This window comes from Alosa pseudoharengus, unplaced genomic scaffold (genome assembly GCF_046254945.1).
Source record: "Alosa pseudoharengus isolate Yale_2024_CS ecotype anadromous, Long Island Sound unplaced genomic scaffold, YU_APseudo_1.1 YU_APseudo_1.1_scf_22, whole genome shotgun sequence".
Taxonomy (NCBI): domain Eukaryota; kingdom Metazoa; phylum Chordata; class Actinopteri; order Clupeiformes; family Clupeidae; genus Alosa; species Alosa pseudoharengus.
The window spans coordinates 3,757,519-3,778,206 of NW_027468680.1; the positions used below are offsets into that span (position 1 = coordinate 3,757,519).

Here is a 20,688-nt window from a genome sequence, read left to right on the forward strand (position 1 = left end):
ACGCCGCTCCGCTCCGACGATGTGTGTGTGTGTGTGCGCATGCGTATGTGTGTGTGTGTGTTTGTGTGAGAGAGAGAGAGAGAGCGGCAGACAGACAGATCGGGAGGGGGAGGAGGGAAATGAGATAGAGAGAGAGAGGGGGGGGGTGCAAGAGAGAAGGAAAAAGATTTTTAAAAACTTTTATTTTATCAGGTCTTAAAGACATACAGGAGGTCGCGACCACACAGGGAAATCATTTCAGACGCTGGTGCCACTGAGTTAATGAATTTCTTTCACTCTCCTTCCCTCATTCCTGTGGATATAGTTCATTTCATTACTAAGGTTCATACTGTTGCTGATTGGGAAAAAAGAACACAGCTCTTAGTTAAATGTACTGTAATCATGTATTAGGGCTTCCTCTGAAATGACCTTGGTTTAAAACTGCTTCCACTGATTTACTTCAAACATTCCATCCACTGCTATGATTTCCTATGAATTAATAATCAACTGTGTGGAGAACATTGCTGCTCAAGGAGCTTCGTGATAGTACAGTTTCCAGCTGAGAGCTGAAAAAGAAACTACTGTAAGATTGTGCGTCAGTATCTGCATGAAAATACAGTACTCCTCAGTGTTGGAGAACTGTGCCAACACAACATGATATTTGTCGTTAAACAGCGGCCTACATCTGTGCTAGGCATTTAGGGAGGTCGTGTCAGGGCGCAAAAACAGAATTAAGCTTTATTTAAAAGCTTCAGTAATGCCCCAAATGAAAAGCCAAGCTAAGAACACTGAATTTGAGGCAGCGCAAGCATTTTGCTCTCGTCATCTGGCTAGAGAAAGGAAGCTCGGCATTGCTAAACCCACTCATGTGCAGAGGCAAAGAGAGGGACCCGACAGGTGGGGACTTACAAGAAAAAACAACTAACCTCTGTGGCGGCAAAGACCCTGGACTGTGGCACTGGAAACCCCAATCTCCCAGCCCACATGAAAGTGGAGCAAACCCATTTGCAGCCTGACAGGTTGAGAGTGAGAGACACAAAGCCTGTATGATACTCCCTGGGGATTACGCTGGGATGTTAAAGAGAGATTCTAATCTCTTGACTTCACTGATAATAAAAATCTCCAAGATCTTAAACGAATTACACTTTTGTACTACAAAGCAATTCTCATTTTATGTTTACAAACTGTACATCCCATGGGCCATATATTACTGAGACAAGGAAATAGTCTCTAATTGATATAATACATATTTTTTTCTTTCCTGTGAATGTCATATAGATTGAAACATTAATATCTTTATTTACTGTACGCTAAATAAAGAAATATGATATATGGCATATACAAATAATAATATATAGGAAATTATAATGAATTGGTGATAATAAAATCTAAAATGCATTGAAATGTAGCGCAGCTGTCAGTGTCCACACAGTATTTTCCTGTATTTTCATAACATGTTTGCTGTGCGGATTTCCTTCGGGCTATATGGCTTAACATATTTAAATCTGCACACTCCAAACACAGAGCTGTATTAGTTGCTCACAGAAACCTCAAGGACAAGCCTACCACTAAAAGCCTCATTCTGATACCTGGGTTGTGTCAGTATCAAGTAGAAGAGTAAAGAGAGTTTAGAAAATCACTCTGAGCTAAAAAGCGCAACAGAAAATTGAAGAAAATTGTTCACTCTTGCTTGAATAATGTTGTAGAGGCTCTTAATGCAAGCTACTACAGCTAACTAAAGCAATTTCAGACTGGGATCCTTTTTTCTTATATTCATCTCTTTCCCAAATAACCTAGCTTGGCTTGTCCCTGAATGCTGCTAAGAAGCCTATGATTAGAGTTTAATATTAAACAGAGGAGATTTGAACAAAGAGAAAAGCTGCTTTTCTTTATCATCTCCCTATTTACTCTATAGCCTACAGACATCAAACATGTCACTCAGGCCTCTATTTACCCACACTCTGATATACTTACATGTGTGGATGTCATGCATTTTCATAAAACAATATTGACTGATTAATGCAAACAGAATCTGATGAATCCACTCTGATTCCCCCTCTATGAACCTCAATGTCATCCACTAACGAACCATCGCACCATATCTAATGCAATGAAGCACAGGCCTCACATCAGTAGTAACCTCAATTTCCCATCAAACACCTGGCATTCATTCACTCTCTCAGCGCAGACATCCACTCACCCCCTGCACAACACACATGGACCACACAGTAATTACCTGGCAGGAGAGTGCAGCCAGGAACATCCCCTTGGCTTTCAATCAACCCATGCAAACCAATGGGTAATAGAGCCTTGCCCTCTCTCTCTCTCTCTGTCTCTCTCTCTCTCTCTTTCACTCTCTCGCTCTCTCTGTCTCTCTCTCTCTCTCTGTCTCTGTCTCTCTCTCTGTCTCTCTCTCTCTCTCTCTCTCTCTCTCTATATATATATATATATACATATATATATATATATATATATATATATATATATATATATATATATGTGGTTTGGAAGGAATTCGAAGGAATTCATTTGCCCAAAATAACAAGTTATAGTTCATCTTTCTCTGTAGAGTCATAACTATAACATATGGCTATTATTACTATATCTGTAGTGAATATGTATCATTTTTGGCTTGTATTTTAAAAGGTTACACTTTGCAAAGATACATGATAAAAACTTGCAAGCTGGTATAGCCTTTCCATTTCAAAATCGGATTGCATGCAGCAGTCTACTCTAGTGGATCACCACAAGCAATATACAGTGATGAATTATTTACTGTACAGCATTTCTATCCATCGTTAGTTGCAACAACTCTCATGCTTTGTCATATAGAACCATCAATCAGTCATTTCACATGTTCATTCATCCATCACAGTTTATCACCCTCTGTCTTATCCCCATCACTCATTCATTCATTAATTTAATCATCTGCTCACTCGCTCACTGTAAATAACATTCTACCCAGTATTCCACACTGTATACGGTGCGTTACTTACAGTGCCCACGGATCTGCTTTGATGGCTCTCGCTTTGTTTCTGTGTGGAGATTAATCTGGGTGAGATTTGGCATCAGCTGTGCGTCCAAACACTGAAAACATCCAGAGCAGCAACATCAGCAGTAGTTTCTATTGTAACAGTTTAGTAGTGGTGGTAGTGGTAGTGCTATAGTAGTAGTAGTGGTAGTAGCAGTAGTAGTAGTGGTGGTAGTAGTGGTGGTGGTGGTAGCAGCAGCAGTAGTAGTAGTAGTAGTAGTAGTGGTAGTAGTAGTGGTGGTGGTGTTGGTGGTAGCAGCAGTAGTAGTAGTAGCAGTAGTAGTAGTGGTGGTGGTGGTGGTAGCAGCAGTAGTAATAGTAGTAGTAGTAGTAGTAGTAGTAGTAGTAGTAGTAGTAGTAGTAGTGGTGGTGGTGGTGGTGGTAGCAGCAGTAGTAGTAGTAGTAGTAGTAGTAGTGGTAGTAGTAGAAATTTAGATTAATTAAACCCTGTTGTAGTAATTCAGCAGAATTTACCTGTCACAAATTCTTTCACAAAATGTCATGCCATCGTTGATGATGTCAAGTAGGTAAGGCAGTTGTCATATACTGTTTCACAATGGTTAGGCCATGGTACGCTGGATAAGTTTGCAATATAGCAAGTTACAGTTGTGGGTGCCAAAATAATAATAAAACATAATATTAAATAAACAAGTATTGCAGTACTTGGTGTCGTGTCAGTATGGTATCATGCGACTGTGATACACTACTGATTTTTCCTTCCACCTCTAGTGTCACCCACAATTTCTAAAGAGAAACGTGTCTCCATCAGATCGCTCTCAATGCCACCTATTTGGCAAGTATTTTACCTCTGTGAGTCATGGTCTTTACTTCCAGATTGCACATATCCTTGGCTCTTTCTTTCTCAGGGACACACCACCTCACGTCACTTAAATGTAGAAGCATCTTTGGTCTCCTGTTCAGCTTTGACACCTGTCTAATCCCACACACAGCGCTTCTCTAGGGTGGAAATTAGTATGAATCTGTCCATATCCTGTCAGCAGTCCTTGTTGAGTGAATAGCACCAGAATGTGTCATTCAGCTCACACAATTACATTTTGCTCTTAATTGTCAATTCTTGTTATGTGTTATCATAATTAGCATACACTCAAGTATATATATATATATATATATATATATATATATATATATATATATATATACACCACCCTTTCATGGACATACATTACCGTAAATATATGCTGTCATTGAATAGTTAAAAATTACATTTTATTGAGAGAAAGTCCCTTTCTAAAACAGGGTTATAAATCTGCTTTAACTTGTAAATAAAACATTTTACGTAAACCACCTGTTTTTTAAGAAACTCATATAGTTCACACACATACTTTTTTAAAAAGGGAGAAAACATTGATATTTGGATGCACTTTTTAATTTGCATGTTATCCCCCCCTAATTAGGGATGAAATACAGATGTTAGATATTTCATAGATTGAATTATTAAAAAATATATATATTTTGATGACAGGGTGGACCGATGCATTTTGTAGGTGTGTGCACAAAATGTCCCCGCCAGGTAAATGTCTACCCGGATGGTCCGAAAGGGTGGACAAGTTTGGACATATTTTGACAATGATCAGGGTGGACATTTTCACCTTTAGTTAACAGTTTACTCGCAACGAACAGTCACTGAGTCACTATCTAGACTTGTAGTAGAAGACAATTTGGTATAGTACCAACATATTATGAAAATATTGTATTCAAATAATTTCTGGCATATTTAGTCCCTACAGGGTGGACATGTTAAGCTTGGACAGAGCAGGACTTTAAGGCTGCATTAAGGATATTTCATCCACAATCAAATTAAAGCAACTTCATATGATCCTTCTTGATGACAAATATAGACTTTTCACTACAATAAACTCATTACTAGATAGCTAACAATAAGATAGCTCTTCTGTCATGTTTCCAGTGTTGCCAAATAAGGCTGGAAACAGCCGGCTAAACTTCCATATTTGGAACACACGCGGCTGCATGCATTGGACAGCGACTTGAGTGAGTCAGTGAAACGCGGAATTCTAAATACCAAATTGTGAAACGGATTCGTGGCGGTTTTTCAAAAGATCTCTAGGCTACTGCGCTAATCTTGCACGTAGCCTACTTTTATCTGAAGCACAGCTGAGTAGAAGTGGAGCGCATCTGCCCTTATTTGTATACTTGCATCGCCATCCAGCGGATTCAAATAGACAACAGGCAACTGACCCTTGTCTGGGGCACGTCACCCTCCCAATAGTTTGTTTTGTTGAAATAACGTGAGGCAAAACCTCTGTCCTTGGTTCTGAAATCACGTGAAACGGCGATTATTCTTTGTCAAGACACACCCTCAGTAGGCTATCTGTAGCCAGGCAATCTATATCTCCAAATAACACGGAATCCAAATGAACTAAAACTATACTGCGTAGTTGCCTAATCAGGTAAACAATTACTCACAGAGACAAACGCTGGTATAAACTATACAAGGCGTTCACTACACTTCCCAGTGTGCTAAGCCTCTTGGCAGGATAGCCACCATGTTGTCGCCTGTTTCACTGACCTAAGGGGTAGGCGTTGCCCTGCACAAAGTATTTGGCATGCTTAGTTTGTCCTTTTTGACCCTTGTTGGTCAGAGCTAATCATTGTTTGATGCGCCTGAAGTCATGAATACTTGCAGTGTGCTGCGAATTCCCTCGCAGGCGGACTGGTATGTCCGCTTCTGCAAAGGGAAGGAGAGGTGAAAGTTCACAATGGCTTGGACATATCAGGTGACAATGTGGAGAAGTTGGTCCAGCGCTGCACTTTAATTTTCAGAACTTTTGGAATGACTAGCGAGGGAGTTTCAAAATATTGCGAGGAAGATGAGGACTTGGCGTTGGCGTACTACGACGATGACGACGACTTTGATACGTTCACGGACGGAGATGTTGACTGTAGCTGCGAGGACGGAGGTAACATAGTTAAATCTCGAAACTAAAGCTCGAAACTTGCTCTGGAGGAAAAAATACCGTTCCTGCTACAATGAGCAAACGGTTGGTTAAAGCTACCCAAACATTACCTCGAATGCGCACTGACGCAGATAGCCTACTAAACATGTTATTGCAGTGTACTGGCATGATATCAGTACTCTGTCATTCGCTGTGCATGGTCAGTGAATCAATAACACCACTATAACTGACTACCGTAAAGACCCCGTAACATACGGCCAGGGAGGTAGTGAGGCGCCTGCATAACTCGCATAGGAGAACGAAGGGTGTCTTCTTGCGAGGGGAGTAGACTACGACTAACATGTTGGCCTGTCGGTAAAATAACTGGCCTGGTTTGTTAAAACATTACGGCTGTATTATTTTAGATAGATCAACGTTACAAAATAGTTTTGCATCATAGAAAAATGTGCCTCGCCGTAATGAGGTCATGTCAGTCTACATTGATATTTTGACTAGTTATTGTTACATTGCTTGTTACGAGATGAGCGGTTAACCTGCTTAAATCAGACACTTCTGAGTTATGCAATGATACCAGGCAGACCAGAAGACCACTGACTGTTCATATATTCAGACATATTCGGAGGCTTCGAGTCTATGGTGGCCAGATTCCAAAGGCTGTATTTTAAGGCTTACTGCGCCTCCGCGCTCACCAAATGCAGCTCGCATTCCACAACAGGGAGCTATCAAGGTCACAGCCTTCAAATCAGCGAGCATGTGATTAGTGGGAGGCACTGGAGTGCCAGTATCCACTTCACTTCCCAACAATGTTGATGACTTGATCTACAACGTGTTACAGATCGCTCCCGTCTTGTGATACAAACTGACACTGGCAATGCCAAACTGGGAGAGGACCGCTATAAATCGCTGCAAATGTCAGCCAAGTACAGTATATGTCTATCATGTGCTTTACAGCGCTCACCATTTCCAAAATATTTGTTCTCACCAGCATATGAGTTGTTGCAGAAGGGTTTGATGAGACTCTCATGTCAACCTTGTTCACTGAAGTGTATTCCTGGAGTCTTGTGTGTTTTCATGGTCTGATCTCTGAGACCTCGTTCTTTATTGCTGTTCACTGCAACGACATTGCACAGACTTGCATCACATTGTCCTTACAGTTATCTCTCGATGAAATTATTTGAAAACACATTGTGAACTTTTTTGACGACTGCTTTGGAGCACGGTAGATGTCTCCCTTGCAGTACGTGTGCACATGTGTGTTTGAGGGAAAAAAAACTTTAGGTGTGAGTCAGTGCACATAAACATGTATGAGGGTGTGTCTGTGTTCATCTGGAAGTTCGTAGATAAGACTGCCAGGTGCTCCTTTGTATGCAAAATTGTGTGTAATATCTACTTGTTTGTGTGTGCACACACATTTGCAATACCTGTTATTTTCTACTGGGTCGATTCTTGGATTCCAGAATGGTTCAAAGCATTGTTGTATCTTGTTACAATATTGTTTCATCCTCCCAATGAATTCAAAAATATTAACATGTGTGTGTGCGTGTGTGTGCGTGCGTGTGTGTGTGTGTGTGTGCGTGCGTGTGTGTGTGATATAGCTGTTATTTGTATTCTACTAGGCCAATTCTTGGATTCCAGAATGGTTCAAAGCCATCTTTGTATCTAATTATTGTGTGTGTGTCTGTGTGTGTGTGTGTGCGGCATTAACCCCACCCAGTCCTGGGCTTCAGCGACCCTTTCAGCAGCGAGGTGAAGCCCCGCATTCTGCTGATGGGCCTTCGCCGCAGCGGCAAATCCTCCATCCAGAAGGTGGTGTTCCACAAGATGTCTCCCAACGAGACGCTCTTCCTGGAGAGCACCAACAAGATCTGCCGCGAGGACGTCTCCAACAGCTCTTTCGTCAGCTTCCAGATCTGGGACTTCCCGGGCCAGATCGACTTCTTTGACCCCACGTTCGACTACGAGATGATCTTTCGCGGCACAGGGGCGCTCATCTTTGTCATTGACTCACAGGTGACGTAGCACAATCACATCTTTAACAATGGTGCAGTAACTTAGCAGGAATGAGTACAGAGGACTCAGTAGTGAGCAATGAGATATGTTTGTATGTATGTATAAATGTATGTACAGTATGCTGTCTGTATGTATATGTGTATGTACTGTATGTATGTATGAATGGATGAATGAATGTATGTATGTACTGTGTGTATGCATGTATGTACTGTATATGTATGTATGTACCGGTATGTACAGTATGTATGTGTTCTATATGCAACCCTGCCACTACATTTATACAATTTTAATCTATTTGCAATTCATAGGTTTAAGAAAATGCATTAGGCCTTAGATTAAACAAAAAAACACAGACATGTCCGTCCTCTCCTTGAAGTGTAGATTTGACAAAGGCCACTAAGTAGAGGCATGAGAAGAACTTCCATCACATGATTCACTTTGATGAGCTATACATTCACCTGTTTATCCAGCCTACACTTTTTTCTTCTAGTGGACCACTAACCCTCTCCCCACCTCCTTTCACCTTGTTCTGGTTTCATCATGGATATTTTCCCCAGGCCAGCCTTAGGCAGATAGGCCCCCTGAGCTTGGTTTTGAACTTTGTCTTTGCTACAGTCACTGTATGCTTACCCTTAGGAGAGTAAAGGCCTTGGCCTTCACAAAACATGATGAGATGATACTCATTGCTCAAGTATGAGAGCTTTATTATTTCATAATTTGTGATTTTAGCTGACATTAATTAAAAACCCCTTGTCAACATTAATTAAGTATCCACTACATGTTTTACAAACAGATTAATTACATTTGAAAGGGAGGGTGAGTGTTATTTTATGAAAGAGAAACATGTCATAAGAGGAATAAAAAATGAATTCATAAATAAACAAAGCCATTGCAATGTTTTGGTTTGTTTATTATTAGTGTTTGGTTTACTGTATAATCAGAGTTAGTTGTGTTTGACTTTATCAAAAAAAATAATTTAAAGTGATCTTTTATAGAAGTAAGAGAAGTAAGGAAAAGCCTTCAGGGGAGTTTAAGAGAGAGTGAGCATGCAACTGTAGTCCACCAGCAGGAACAATCCCTAAAAAAAATCAAAGCAGAACAAAAGACTACCATGGCTTTAGCAAAAGACTGGCAAGGGCTCACCACAATCTCTGCTTGGCCTGTCCTTCATATGTGCACACTTGCAAAGTCTTTTACCCCTGATAGTATTTGGGACTAGTCCTTCTGGAGTTTGTTCCCCATAAAAACATCATTTGCGTCACTTTGCCAGTTCCCTTGTTCTGTTCCTCATGTATATTTAGAACAAATGCACAAAAGGATGTAGAACAGCTGCAACCTTGATTCTATTTTATTTATCACCTGAAGAGGATTCATCACTAAATAGAATAGTGGATCTAGCTGAAGAATACTGGTTACAACAATAAACTATATTTTCATAACAATTACACTTTATCATGATAAAATCACCAAATAGCACTTAGGCTTGTTATGGACTTTCTCCTCACAAGATGTTGGTGACCATAAGAAGAATACAGTGCACTGATGCACTGGCAGTCCTCTTTAATAACTTTTCTTTAGACTTACAAAGGTAAAAATATGTTTTATCTGGAGGGACAATCTGTAGTATAGACGTGTAATTATATTTTGAGCCTTGTCAGTGGGCTAAAGTAGCAATTTACTTTAACTCAGTGAGAATGCCCTCAAGGCTATGCCACAGTGTATGCTATTTAATTGCAAATGCTCATTTCGGTCTTACTCAAAACTACTCTTATTATCCAACTGCATCTCCAGCTCTGCCTCATCTAAACATTCCTTTTTCTCCGATCCTCAGAGCTCTCGGAGTAGTTGCACTTTGGTCAGAAGATTTGGAATGCGATGTACAAGATAGTTTGTCTACATGGGGAAAAATCGCTATGTTCTCTAAGAATCCAAATGATCAGACGATACATTTGAAACTACCACACAGAATGTATTTATTTGTATTCTTCTGTCCATGTCTCTGAATAGTCCTTTATGCCCACAAGGGGTAATTGGTGCTCTTTTAAATATTTTTTTCTGAGATTGCCCAGCCGTCATATCAGGCTCTGGTTCACTTACAATATAGCAATTCTACTGGAAAGAGATGTTACTTTTACACCTAACTATTATTTTCTTTCTGAATGACTTCTCAATCCTCCCACTGACACTGTCAGAAAAAAAAAAACTACTATCAGAAGATCACTGCTGTCAGAGCAGCTAAAAAGCGGTTAGCAGCTAAAAAGCGGTTAGTTGATCCCTTGAACCCTCCACATTCACTGTGTGGATATCTACTGGCTCTCAGCCTGCTTGATATTATTCCATTGCAGTCCGTTACAGTAGTGTGTGTGTGTGTGTGTGTGTGTGTGTGTGTGTGTGTGTGTGTGTGTGTGTGTGTGTGTGTGCTTGATATTATTCCATTGCAGTCCGTTACAGTAGTCCTGACGGGAAAAAATAAATGCATGAATACTTTTCTCAGTATCTGTTAAAAATAGGTCAACATGTAGAAATTATTTGAAGGTGCTAACACAAACCTGTGAATGTCTCTTTGCACAGGGCTCAAATTTGAGATTCTAATAAAATATAACGGCAAGATTGATTTTTCTTTTTTTTTTACAGTCGGATTTAGAAGCACTGGAAGGGGTGTTAGTCTGTTTGAGTTCTTTTCTGAGCTAATTAGAAGGACCTGCAAGACTTGAGTATTGGTACAGCAGTATCCCTACCAATCCACTGCCTTCCTTGGATAGGAAGGCATAGAATAGGATGGGGTGTGTGTATGCAGTATGCACTGATTCAGCTTGACTCCTGTCTGCTCATGATGCGTATGATCCCAGCAAAGCACTACATGACCCTGGCTGGATACTTGGCCAAACAAGCTTTCTTCTCACTTCACATGAAGCAAATTTGGAACATGAACTCATGATTTGTTTCTTTTTTAATTAGGCTTTATCACGTTAATTTAAACTGTTAATGTTAATGTAATGTTTCTTGATGTCATCGCAAGTCTTTTTGGGAAAGCGTCTGCTAAGAAACATAAACATAAACATGAACTGAACCACAGTAATCTAACGGGTAATGCTCCACTGCAGGAACTTGCAGGGTGCTTTAGGTCAGCTTATCCCATTGTGTTTGCATTTGTTTTATAACAAATTCATCTCTTGATTCAACTTTGGGGAAAACCAACATTATCTTGACGTACTCTGGTTTTGCGGTCTAATGTTGGTACTGCCACAGGAAAATGTGTTTTGTTCAAGTGTGTATGTCTAGTAGTTTCTACCAAAGATTCTAGAACAGAACTCCACTCTAGAATCTTTGGTTCCTACAAAAGAGGAGCGTAGCACTCTAGAATCTTTGGTTCCTACAAAAGAGGAGCGTAGCGCTCTAGAATCTTTGGTTCCTACACCACAATAGAAACAGACGACTGTAAGGGACATTTCCTCTAAATGTCTTTGCCGCCCCCCCAATTGCCCAGTGGAGTTCTTACAATGGAGAGCTGCATAATCATCCAATTACAGTATCTTTCCCAGTGTCTATAGGCTTTCCTATGATATAGATGTGCTTTAGATGTTTATTTCCTCCCATCTCATCTTCTCTTTCAGGATGACTACATTGAAGCGTTGAGCAGGCTTCACTTGACTGTGACCAGAGCCTACAAGGTCAACCCTGATATCAACTTTGAAGTCTTTATCCATAAAGTGGACGGGCTTTCGGATGACCACAAGATAGAGAAGCAGAGGGACATCCACAAACGAGCCAATGATGACCTGGCGGACGCAGGCCTGGAACGAATACACCTCAGGTGCTTTTGTCGGCTTGAGCTGTGAATGGCCGCTGTGTGTGAGACATAACTTGTAATGAATTTGGCAAGTGTGCTACAATTGTCTCTGTAATTGCAGTAATTGTCCAAATGTTCCCAGTCTGAAAAGAGTCCATTTACCTGGCAACCGTTCCAAGAAATCCTGTTGATCGTGGGACTCCATTTTAGTGAGTGGTTGAAGTGCAGCAGCACATGTCAAACAGTACCTGCTCACTCACCGTGCTTAATGCCAGCCCTCATTGCCTGCAGAGAGTGCTCTGAAGGAATGAACAGGATGAAAATGAATTGCCTAACTGCTTTTCAACCATTCCATGATTTCTGATCTTTGTAAAGGTTGCGCAATAATTTTTGCAACAATAATTGCAATAATTAAAACAGCTCCTCTAATGTATGTGATCATGGAAATGACTGTTTACTACTTCTCTTTTTCTTCCTCTTCTTCCTCCTCTTTTTCTTGTCTGTCACCTTAGCTTTTACCTGACCAGCATCTATGACCACTCGATCTTCGAGGCCTTCAGTAAAGTGGTGCAAAAGCTCATTCCCCAGCTTCCCACCCTTGAGAACCTCCTGAATATCTTCATTTCTGTAAGTCCCCTGCCACTCATTTTGCTGAGTTATTCTTACCGAGGCTCCCGACATCAAACCCAGACTACTCTCCCTGCACTCACAGCCAAGGAACAATCAGGCAGAAACCTTTAAATCACCAACCGCATGAAGGAAAGGAAAGTGCCGATTACATGCACTTTTTAATGTTATTTTTAGTGGGTCATTATAACCACCTTTAAGTGCAAGAACTAATGTGAAATCCATATTCTAGTTTTCATTTCATAAAGGCAGACCTTAGTAGGGACTGAAACCGTTATATCACCAGCTTTATTAATGTATAAGAAATGCAAGTTTTCTTTTGAGAACATTGTTTAAAGCACAGGAGAAGAGACAGATGGTCACAAACAACAAGAGGGAGTTAGCCAAGTTAGCCAAACAACAGCGTTGTCTTAAGCAAAACAAGAGCAGTGGATGAACTGGTATGATGTTGAGAAGAAGAAGATCAGCTGGAGACGAATGGGCCCCAGAGGCTAATAACATTCAATTCACTGTAGGAGCCAAGGCTTTGAACCGGTTCATGGAACGAAAACGATAACCAGAAACTTTTGCCATTTTGCTAGGAACAAAAACAAAATGGAACGCCAATGAAGGTGGATGTCTGCCTTGACCCCAGTGAACTGCACATGGTGGTTGCTAAGTTGGTGGTTTGCCTTGACCCCCGTGAACTGCACATGGTGGTTGCTAAGGTGGTGGTTTGCCTTGACCCCAGTGAACTGCACATGGTGGTTGCTGAGGTGGTGGTTTGCCTTGACCCCAGTGAACTGCACATGGTGGTTGCTGAGGTGGTGGTTTGCCTTGACCCCAGTGAACTGCACATGGTGGTTGCTGAGGTGGTGGTTTGCCTTGACCCCAGTGAACTGCACATGGTGGTTGCTGAGGTGGTGGTTTCTTTCTCCCATTTTGGCTCTTTGTTCAGGTTATTGGTAACGCGTTTTGTACTGTGAAGGAGGGCCTTTATGGATCCCGGGTATAACATACGGTGTATTTGCAACTGTCACAAGTCGAGTCTACATTGTGGTTGAATCTTGCGCTATGCGATGTAATAGGAAATAGGCTTCGCTGTAGCAAGGAAATGTCTTAAAAGTCTAGGTGTTTCTCACAGTTCACCAAGAAATGAAGCTGATTTTAAATTAATGTTAAGTGCATTTTATAACTGCAGACATAAATAGCCAGAGAAGTAGGGCTTTCATAATTCCCTGTCATAAATGCCTGAACGGTATCCCTAGAAACAATCCTATGGATATAACTTTAATTATACTGTGCAACCGGAAAGTTTTCAGACCCTTTTACTGCATTGAGCATTGAGTGTAGATTGATGAGAAACAATGAATTGAATCCATTTTAAGATGAGTCTGAAAACTTTCCATTTGAACTGTACATGTATCACACACACACACACACACACACACACACACACACACACACACACACACATACACACACACACACACACACACACATGCACTCTTACACGTAAATCCTTCTATCCTTGTAGTTCTGCTTAAGGCTGGGATGGAGTTTGTAATCTTGCTCAGGATTAGTTGTCCAACCAAAATGTCCAAATCTGATCATAAATAAGTTTGACTTTAGCCAGATGATGGCAGTAGAATGCAAATAACTGCAAAACTATTTGAAGACAAACCAATCTGTCACAAAGTGTTTATTTTTGTTATCATGATGTCTTGTTTTTCCAAGTCTCTATAATGCATGATCTTTGGAGAAGTGATATGGAGTGACCATTTGACCTTTATTTTAACGGTTAAATAATTGGAGAACCAGTTTATTTTCAATGATGATCTGGCCAAGAGGCATCAGCAAGTCAGCCCACACAACAACAACAACAACAACACTAAACAACAACAACAACACTAAACAACACTAAACAACAACACTAAACAACAACAACAAAAACAACAACAACACTAAACAACACATACATCACATGTACTGCACAATATGGCAGACATATGCAACAGGACGAAGACTATTATAAAAAAAATAGTAAATCAGAAAGTGTAGAAATGGCTTATCAGCTGGTACAACAATCAACTATGTTTGTTGCAATGTTTGCTTTAGATGAGAGCTGTGAGTTTGAGCGAATGTAGTATTGGTGTTGTTTTCTCCAGACTCGCTGTAATAATTGATTGAATCACTGCACACATCTTTCCACAGTTATTTCAGAGCAGCTGCATGTCTTCCGCCAGCCGTAAACATCAATAGAGGAATACAGTGATTGATTAGAAGCACAAAATGCCATTACACTGAATAACATGCATCTGCGCTCAATAACAGCATTGGAACTAAAACGCATTTTATAATGCGGAACTCAACTCCTGTCAGCATAATTATGTTTTTACTGTAAGTACCCTTCAGGGTGATGGGATGTATTTATTTATTGCCTGATTAACAATTATAGAATTAATGTACTGCATTATGTTATTATCATTTTATTTTATTGTCGAGTAATAAGTATAACTGCAATCATCTTGGGAATCTCAGTAAAAGCTTTTAGCTTCTGTCATTTCTGTTTGGGCTGGGAGACAAAAAATGACATTAAGTTCAATGCCGTTCCTCAGCACTTGAATTTACTGTAATTGGTCTATTATGTTATGCCCATGCTGCTTCAGTAAGTTTTTGTCTCCGGTGTGTGTGTGTGTGTGTGTGTGTGTGTGTGTCCTCAGAACTCAGGCATTGAGAAGGCCTTCCTGTTTGATGTGGTCAGTAAGATCTACATTGCCACAGACAGCAGTCCGGTGGACATGCAGACGTACGAGCTGTGCTGTGACATGATTGACGTGGTCATCGACATCTCCTGCATCTACGGGTAGGTTTGCACTGAAATAACCCAACCCTCTTTGCAGTGACCCTCTTATGTCGTCTGATGGAAATCAATGGTCATTTGGTTCTCCTGTTTCCCCACAAATAAGATTCATGAAACACACAGCAGCCAGACAGACAGACAGTCAGTCAGACAGACAGACAGACAGACAGACAGACAGCCAGTCAGCCAGTCAGTCAGTCAGTCAGTCAGTCAGTCAGTCAGTCAGACAGCCAGTCAGTCAGACAGACAGACAGGCAGACATTCAGACAGACAGACAGACAGACAAACAGACAGACAGCCTATTCAATCTACTTCACTGCAGTTCCATGAGTCATACAGTGGCCCAGCTCTATCTGAATAAAAAAGAGATGGAAATTAGTATAAGTATAAGTATATATACTCTTTTGATCCCATGAGGGAAATGTGGTCTCTGCATTTATCCCAATCTGTGAATTAGTGAAACACACACAGCACACAGTGTACACACAGTGAGGTGAACGCACACATTAATCCTGGCGCAGTGAGCTGCCTGCATCAACAGCGGCGCTCGGGGAGCAGTGAGGGGTTAGGTGCCTTGCTCAAGGGCATTTCAGCCGTGCCTACTGGTCGGGGTTCAAACCGGCAACCCTCCGGTTACAGGTCCGAAGTGCTAACCAGTAGGCCACGGCTGCCCCTATTACGCAATTGAAGTGCGTAACCTCAAGACACCCTCCCCATCTCCTGCTTCCTCCATCTTCCTCCATCAAGGCTGGGCTTCCTCCTCCATCTTATGCCTGGCTTGTGGAAGATGCTCCTTTTGGAGTGTATTAAGGCTGGGCTTCCTCCTCCATCTTATGCCTGGCTTGTGGAAGATGCTCCTTTTGGAGTGTATTAAGGCTGGGCTTCGTTCGGCCCTCCGGGGGCCAAGGAGAGAGGAATCGTGGCCCCCCCTGTCCCAGACTGAACTGTGGTGCGGGAGGCAGGCTGGGGCCGGGGATGGTACGGACGCGAGGAGGCCGGAGGCCAGGGCAGAGCCCCAGGGTCCTACAGCTGTCGGTTTGGAGTCGTCTGCAGAAGCAGATGAGCCCTGCGGTCTCACTTCTGTTGCCAGGAAAGCACAGAGACACGGAGAGAGAGAGAGAGAGAGAGAGAGAGAGAGAGAGAGACACGGAGAGAGAGAGAGAGAGAGAAAGACACGGAGAGAGAGAGAGAGAGAGAGATGCTCCGAATCAGTTGCAGTCTGGCTATTAATCCATCCAAACATGGAAATGCCTGATACACACACACACACACACACACACACACACACACACACACACACACGAGAGAGAGGGAGGAAGGAGGGAGGGAAAGAAGTAGAGAAGTTTTTTCATTTTTTTCGGAAACTTTGAAAATAAATGAAATTCTGTCATATTTTTCATCTTCCATCTAATTTGACTAATGAATATTGTGACCCGATTTGCTGTCTCAGTGTGCTTACATAAATATGTTCACATTAACTCATTTGAAACAGCTTAGAAGTGGATGGTTTGTCTTGTGTGCCACAGTACAGTTAGTGCCTCCGCTTCAAGTATCAAGGGAAATCTACCATTCCTTCCTTCCTCCATTCCCCCAGATCTCGTCACGTAGAAAAAAAAAGGTTTAGCTTAAATCGCTGCTTTAATTATTCTGTGTAATTCTAGTTTTGCACTACATCTGTTACGATTTAATGAACCCCTCATTTGATTAATTTCTCTTTCATCCTGCTCGTTCTCAAGACCCACAGTATGCTGTACATTTATAGACTTTTGGCATAGAAGTTTGCCGATTGAGGAAAAAGAAAGACAAAACTGACATTGAAACTAATCTAAAAACTATAATATTGACACTGAAACATTTATATTGAAATTGAAACTTTTGACACTTAAAAGAGACACTCATTAAAATCAAGAACAAATGTTTTTTGGTTCGCTCTGATATACCTTTTTGATGAAGATGTTCTCTGCATGATGGATTTTTCAGCATTTGCTTTTAACTGACAGTTCTTTCTGGTGCCTGCTGTCGTTCTGTCTCTGATGGCCTGGTAGGGGAGAATCAATAAACACATGATTTGCATAGACACAGTGAGCAATTCACCTCTCAACAGTCTGAACTTGCCTGATTTTGAATGCTATAGTTTGTAGGTATTGAGAGTAGTAGAGATGTTACCATTCATCCCACAGAGATGTTACCATTCATCCTATAGAGATGTCATCCTATAGATGTTACCATTCATCCTATAGAGATGTCATCCTATAGATGTTACCATTCATCCTATAGAGATGTTACCATTCATCCTATAGAGATGTCATCCTATAGATGTTACCATTCATCCCATAGATGTTACCATTCATCCTATAGAGATGCCATCCTATAGATGTTACCATTCATCCTATAGAGATGTTACCATTCATCCTATAGAGATGTCATCCTATAGATGTTACCATTCATCCCATAGAGATGTTACCATTCATCCCATAGAGATGTCATCCTATAGATGTTACCATTCATCCTATAGAGATGTCATCCTATAGATGTTACCATTCATCCTATAGAGATGCCATCCTATAGATGTTACCATTCATCCTATAGATGTTACCATTCATCCCATAGAGATGTCATCCTATAGATGTTACCATTCATCCTATAGAGATGTTACCATTCATCCTATAGATATGTCATCCTATAGAGATGTTACCATTCATCCTATAGAGAAGTTACCATTCATCCTATAGATGTTACCATTCATCCTATAGAGATGTCATCCTATAGATGTTACCATTCATCCCATAGAGATGTCATCCTATAGATGTTACCATTCATCCTATAGATGTTACCATTCATCCTATAGAGATGTAATCCTATAGAGATGTTACCATTCATCCTATAGAGATATTACTATTCATCCTATAGATGCTACCATTCATCCTATAGATGTTACCAGTCATCCTATCCCTTGTTCCTCTCAATGTCAGTGTTGCAATGTTAGTGTAGAAGTTGTTACTAACTAATGAAACAATATTTAATTGAATTTAATTGATTGTGTCTTGACTGTGTTCCTTGCCAGTCTAACTGGGGATGAGGCTGGATCACCCTATGACAAAGAGTCCATGGCCATCATCCACCTTAACAACACCACGGTCATGTACCTGAAGGAGGTCACCAAGTTCCTGGCCATGGTGTGCTTCCTGAGGGAGGAGAGCTTTGAAAGGAAAGGTGAGTGAAAGCACCTGTGGGCAGGAGACATTTTGTTTTTGTTTTTTTTCTTTCATCTGCTTTGACACCTCCTCAGAAATCTCATTACCCTCTCAGAACAGCCACAATGGGCTTGAGAGGCCACCCATCTCTGCTCTGAAATGAGCTGGAGCTTTGTGAGGTTGTGGTGTGCAATGTGTGGTAGGGTAGCCTGTGACCCCTAGTTCAACTCCAAGGAGTCAGACGTGCGAGTGTGTTCGTGACTTCGTGACGTGTCCTGGGAAATCCACTGGCTTGTGCTCCCTCCTGCAGGGCTTATCGACTACAACTTCCACTGCTTCAAGAAGGCCATCGAGGACGTGTTTGACGTGCGCCTCAAGGTCCAGAAGAGCCGCAAGCTGCTGAGCCAGCGCAGGTGGAGTAAACAGAACACTCCCAACGGAGCCCACGTCCAGCCACACTGACCACATCACGGGAGAACGTCTGGCTGTCACCCTGTTCCGGAACAATCGCCATGGAGCCTTTTTTTAGCTCTTTTCTTTTTTTTAGATGTGTTAGATGACATGTGAAGATTAACAAATGGCATTTTTCTTTTCTTTTCTGTAAATCATATTCAATAGAAAAATGAAAATTGTACCTGGAAAGTACAATGTTTTTATATAATAATATGATATTTTGTTTTTTTGTCAGTAGTAGCCAAAGAGATCATGTCCAAGCAGTTGCCTTTTTTCATTATCCACATAGGCTACTGATTTGGATTTTACTAATGTAATATAGGACGTTGTGCCAAAAGAGACCTATTTGATTTCATCGAGTAGTGTTACACTGTGTGAATTAGTGAAACAATGATTGCATTTGTGTAAATAATTTGCATTCAATCAGAGCACCTCCCTGAGCTGTGACTTAACTGCTGCTTTACCTAGTCACAGTGTATCAGTGTTATCATTGAACAGATGTGAAAAACCTAGACCCCTGCCATTATAGACCTATATTAATATGGCTCTTCATTGCCGCTATAGACCTGTATTAATATGGCTCTTCATTTGCTCAGATTGTAAGAACATAGGCTACTGGTATTTTCAGGTCACCTGTTTTATTTCTGAATTAGAGCATACATCTTTTCTTAATAACTGACATTGAAACAAGCCTTTCATAAAACATAAACATAATCTCCTTAAAATGGGTCAATACCTTGCATGTCAATATGGTTTACATCTATTTAGAAAGTGGACTAGCAAACAGTTGTATAGAATGATAAACCTTTAGTGAAATTGTTTTTATTCTGTTTGTTCACATTCAACTTGCTGTTATTATATTTAGACAGTGACAGGTCAAATGATTATTCTCATTTTTTTCTAGGAGTTGCTTGAATGCTTGAACTTCTTCAGCTTTATGTTTCAACGCAAAAAAAAGTGTGTAAACTACGGTACTTTAATTCTCACATACTAGATTTATAATCACAACATGTTTGCCCTTTGTTTTATTACTAATTTGTTGCATATTTCTGTATTTATTTATTTATTTTGTTAAATAATAAAGATGGCATTTGTTACGTTTGTCACCTGTGAGTAGGCCTATATTGAGAACTGTAAAACATTAAATAACATGCCAATATATACAAGCTAGTCACGTGCCAAGGACTTGTGTACTTGTGAAAGTACATTTGAGACAAATAGGAAATCTTTACGCAAGTGTGAGCACCAGATGCACTTGTCTAATCTGATCATAATATTGGACCCAGTAGGTCTATGTGAAGTGACTAAGTATACTGCAACAAATTATGGATATAATATTGACCCTTATGAATTTGAGAACAGGGGAACAAGGGAAATGGAGTTACTTCCACTGAATTATATAGTTGAATGGGCAGAATAATAGCAATGTTTTGGTAGAGGTTGCAGGGAGATTAATCTAGTAGTAATCTAGCAACGGTAGGTAGCCCACATGACATGACCACTGATGTCTCTGGGTGCAATCCAATCACATGCATTAGCCCGCTAAATGTGTTAGAGATGCTGTCAACAAGCGGCCAAAGGGTCTGATTGAACTGGCGCTGCTGGGGCGCTCTGCGGGCTAAGCACGTCCACGGCTAATCTCCCTGGGTTTCCTTACCTTACATGAGGACTGTGGTGGTTGTGTGTCTGGTTAGGTCACTGCTTGTTACATAACCGCCACGGCTCTCTCGATGGACGCTAAATCGTCTGTGTGGTGAAAACTACAATGTGTTACATAAGACAATTTCATGTTTAGAAAAAATAATCCTTCTCGCCGATCCCCCCCC

General features: G+C 40.9%; 1 protein-coding gene across 1 annotated transcript; it reads left to right on the top strand.

The window, feature by feature from the left end:
• The first annotated feature begins 5,593 nt into the window (after nt 1-5,593).
• rragd (ras-related GTP binding D) lies at nt 5,594-19,968 on the top strand. The gene is made up of 7 exons (XM_076300280.1): nt 5,594-5,949; nt 7,661-7,956; nt 11,571-11,770; nt 12,259-12,373; nt 15,076-15,218; nt 18,280-18,428; nt 18,720-19,968. Exons 1-7 carry the CDS (start codon nt 5,823-5,825, stop codon nt 18,869-18,871), a joined length of 1,182 nt encoding a protein of 393 aa, XP_076156395.1. The 5' UTR covers nt 5,594-5,822; the 3' UTR covers nt 18,872-19,968.
• The last annotated feature ends 720 nt before the right edge of the window (nt 19,969-20,688 follow it).

Excerpts from the sequence above, each read along its gene's own strand:
- rragd (XM_076300280.1), top strand. The coding sequence starts at position 5,823 with ATGACTAGCGAGGGAGTTTCAAAATATTGCGAGGAAGATGAGGACTTG. Across the intron at positions 11,771-12,258 it reads CTGGAACGAATACACCTCAG|CTTTTACCTGACCAGCATCT; the intron begins GTGCTTTTGTCG and ends CTGTCACCTTAG. Across the intron at positions 18,429-18,719 it reads GGAGAGCTTTGAAAGGAAAG|GGCTTATCGACTACAACTTC; the intron begins GTGAGTGAAAGC and ends TCCCTCCTGCAG.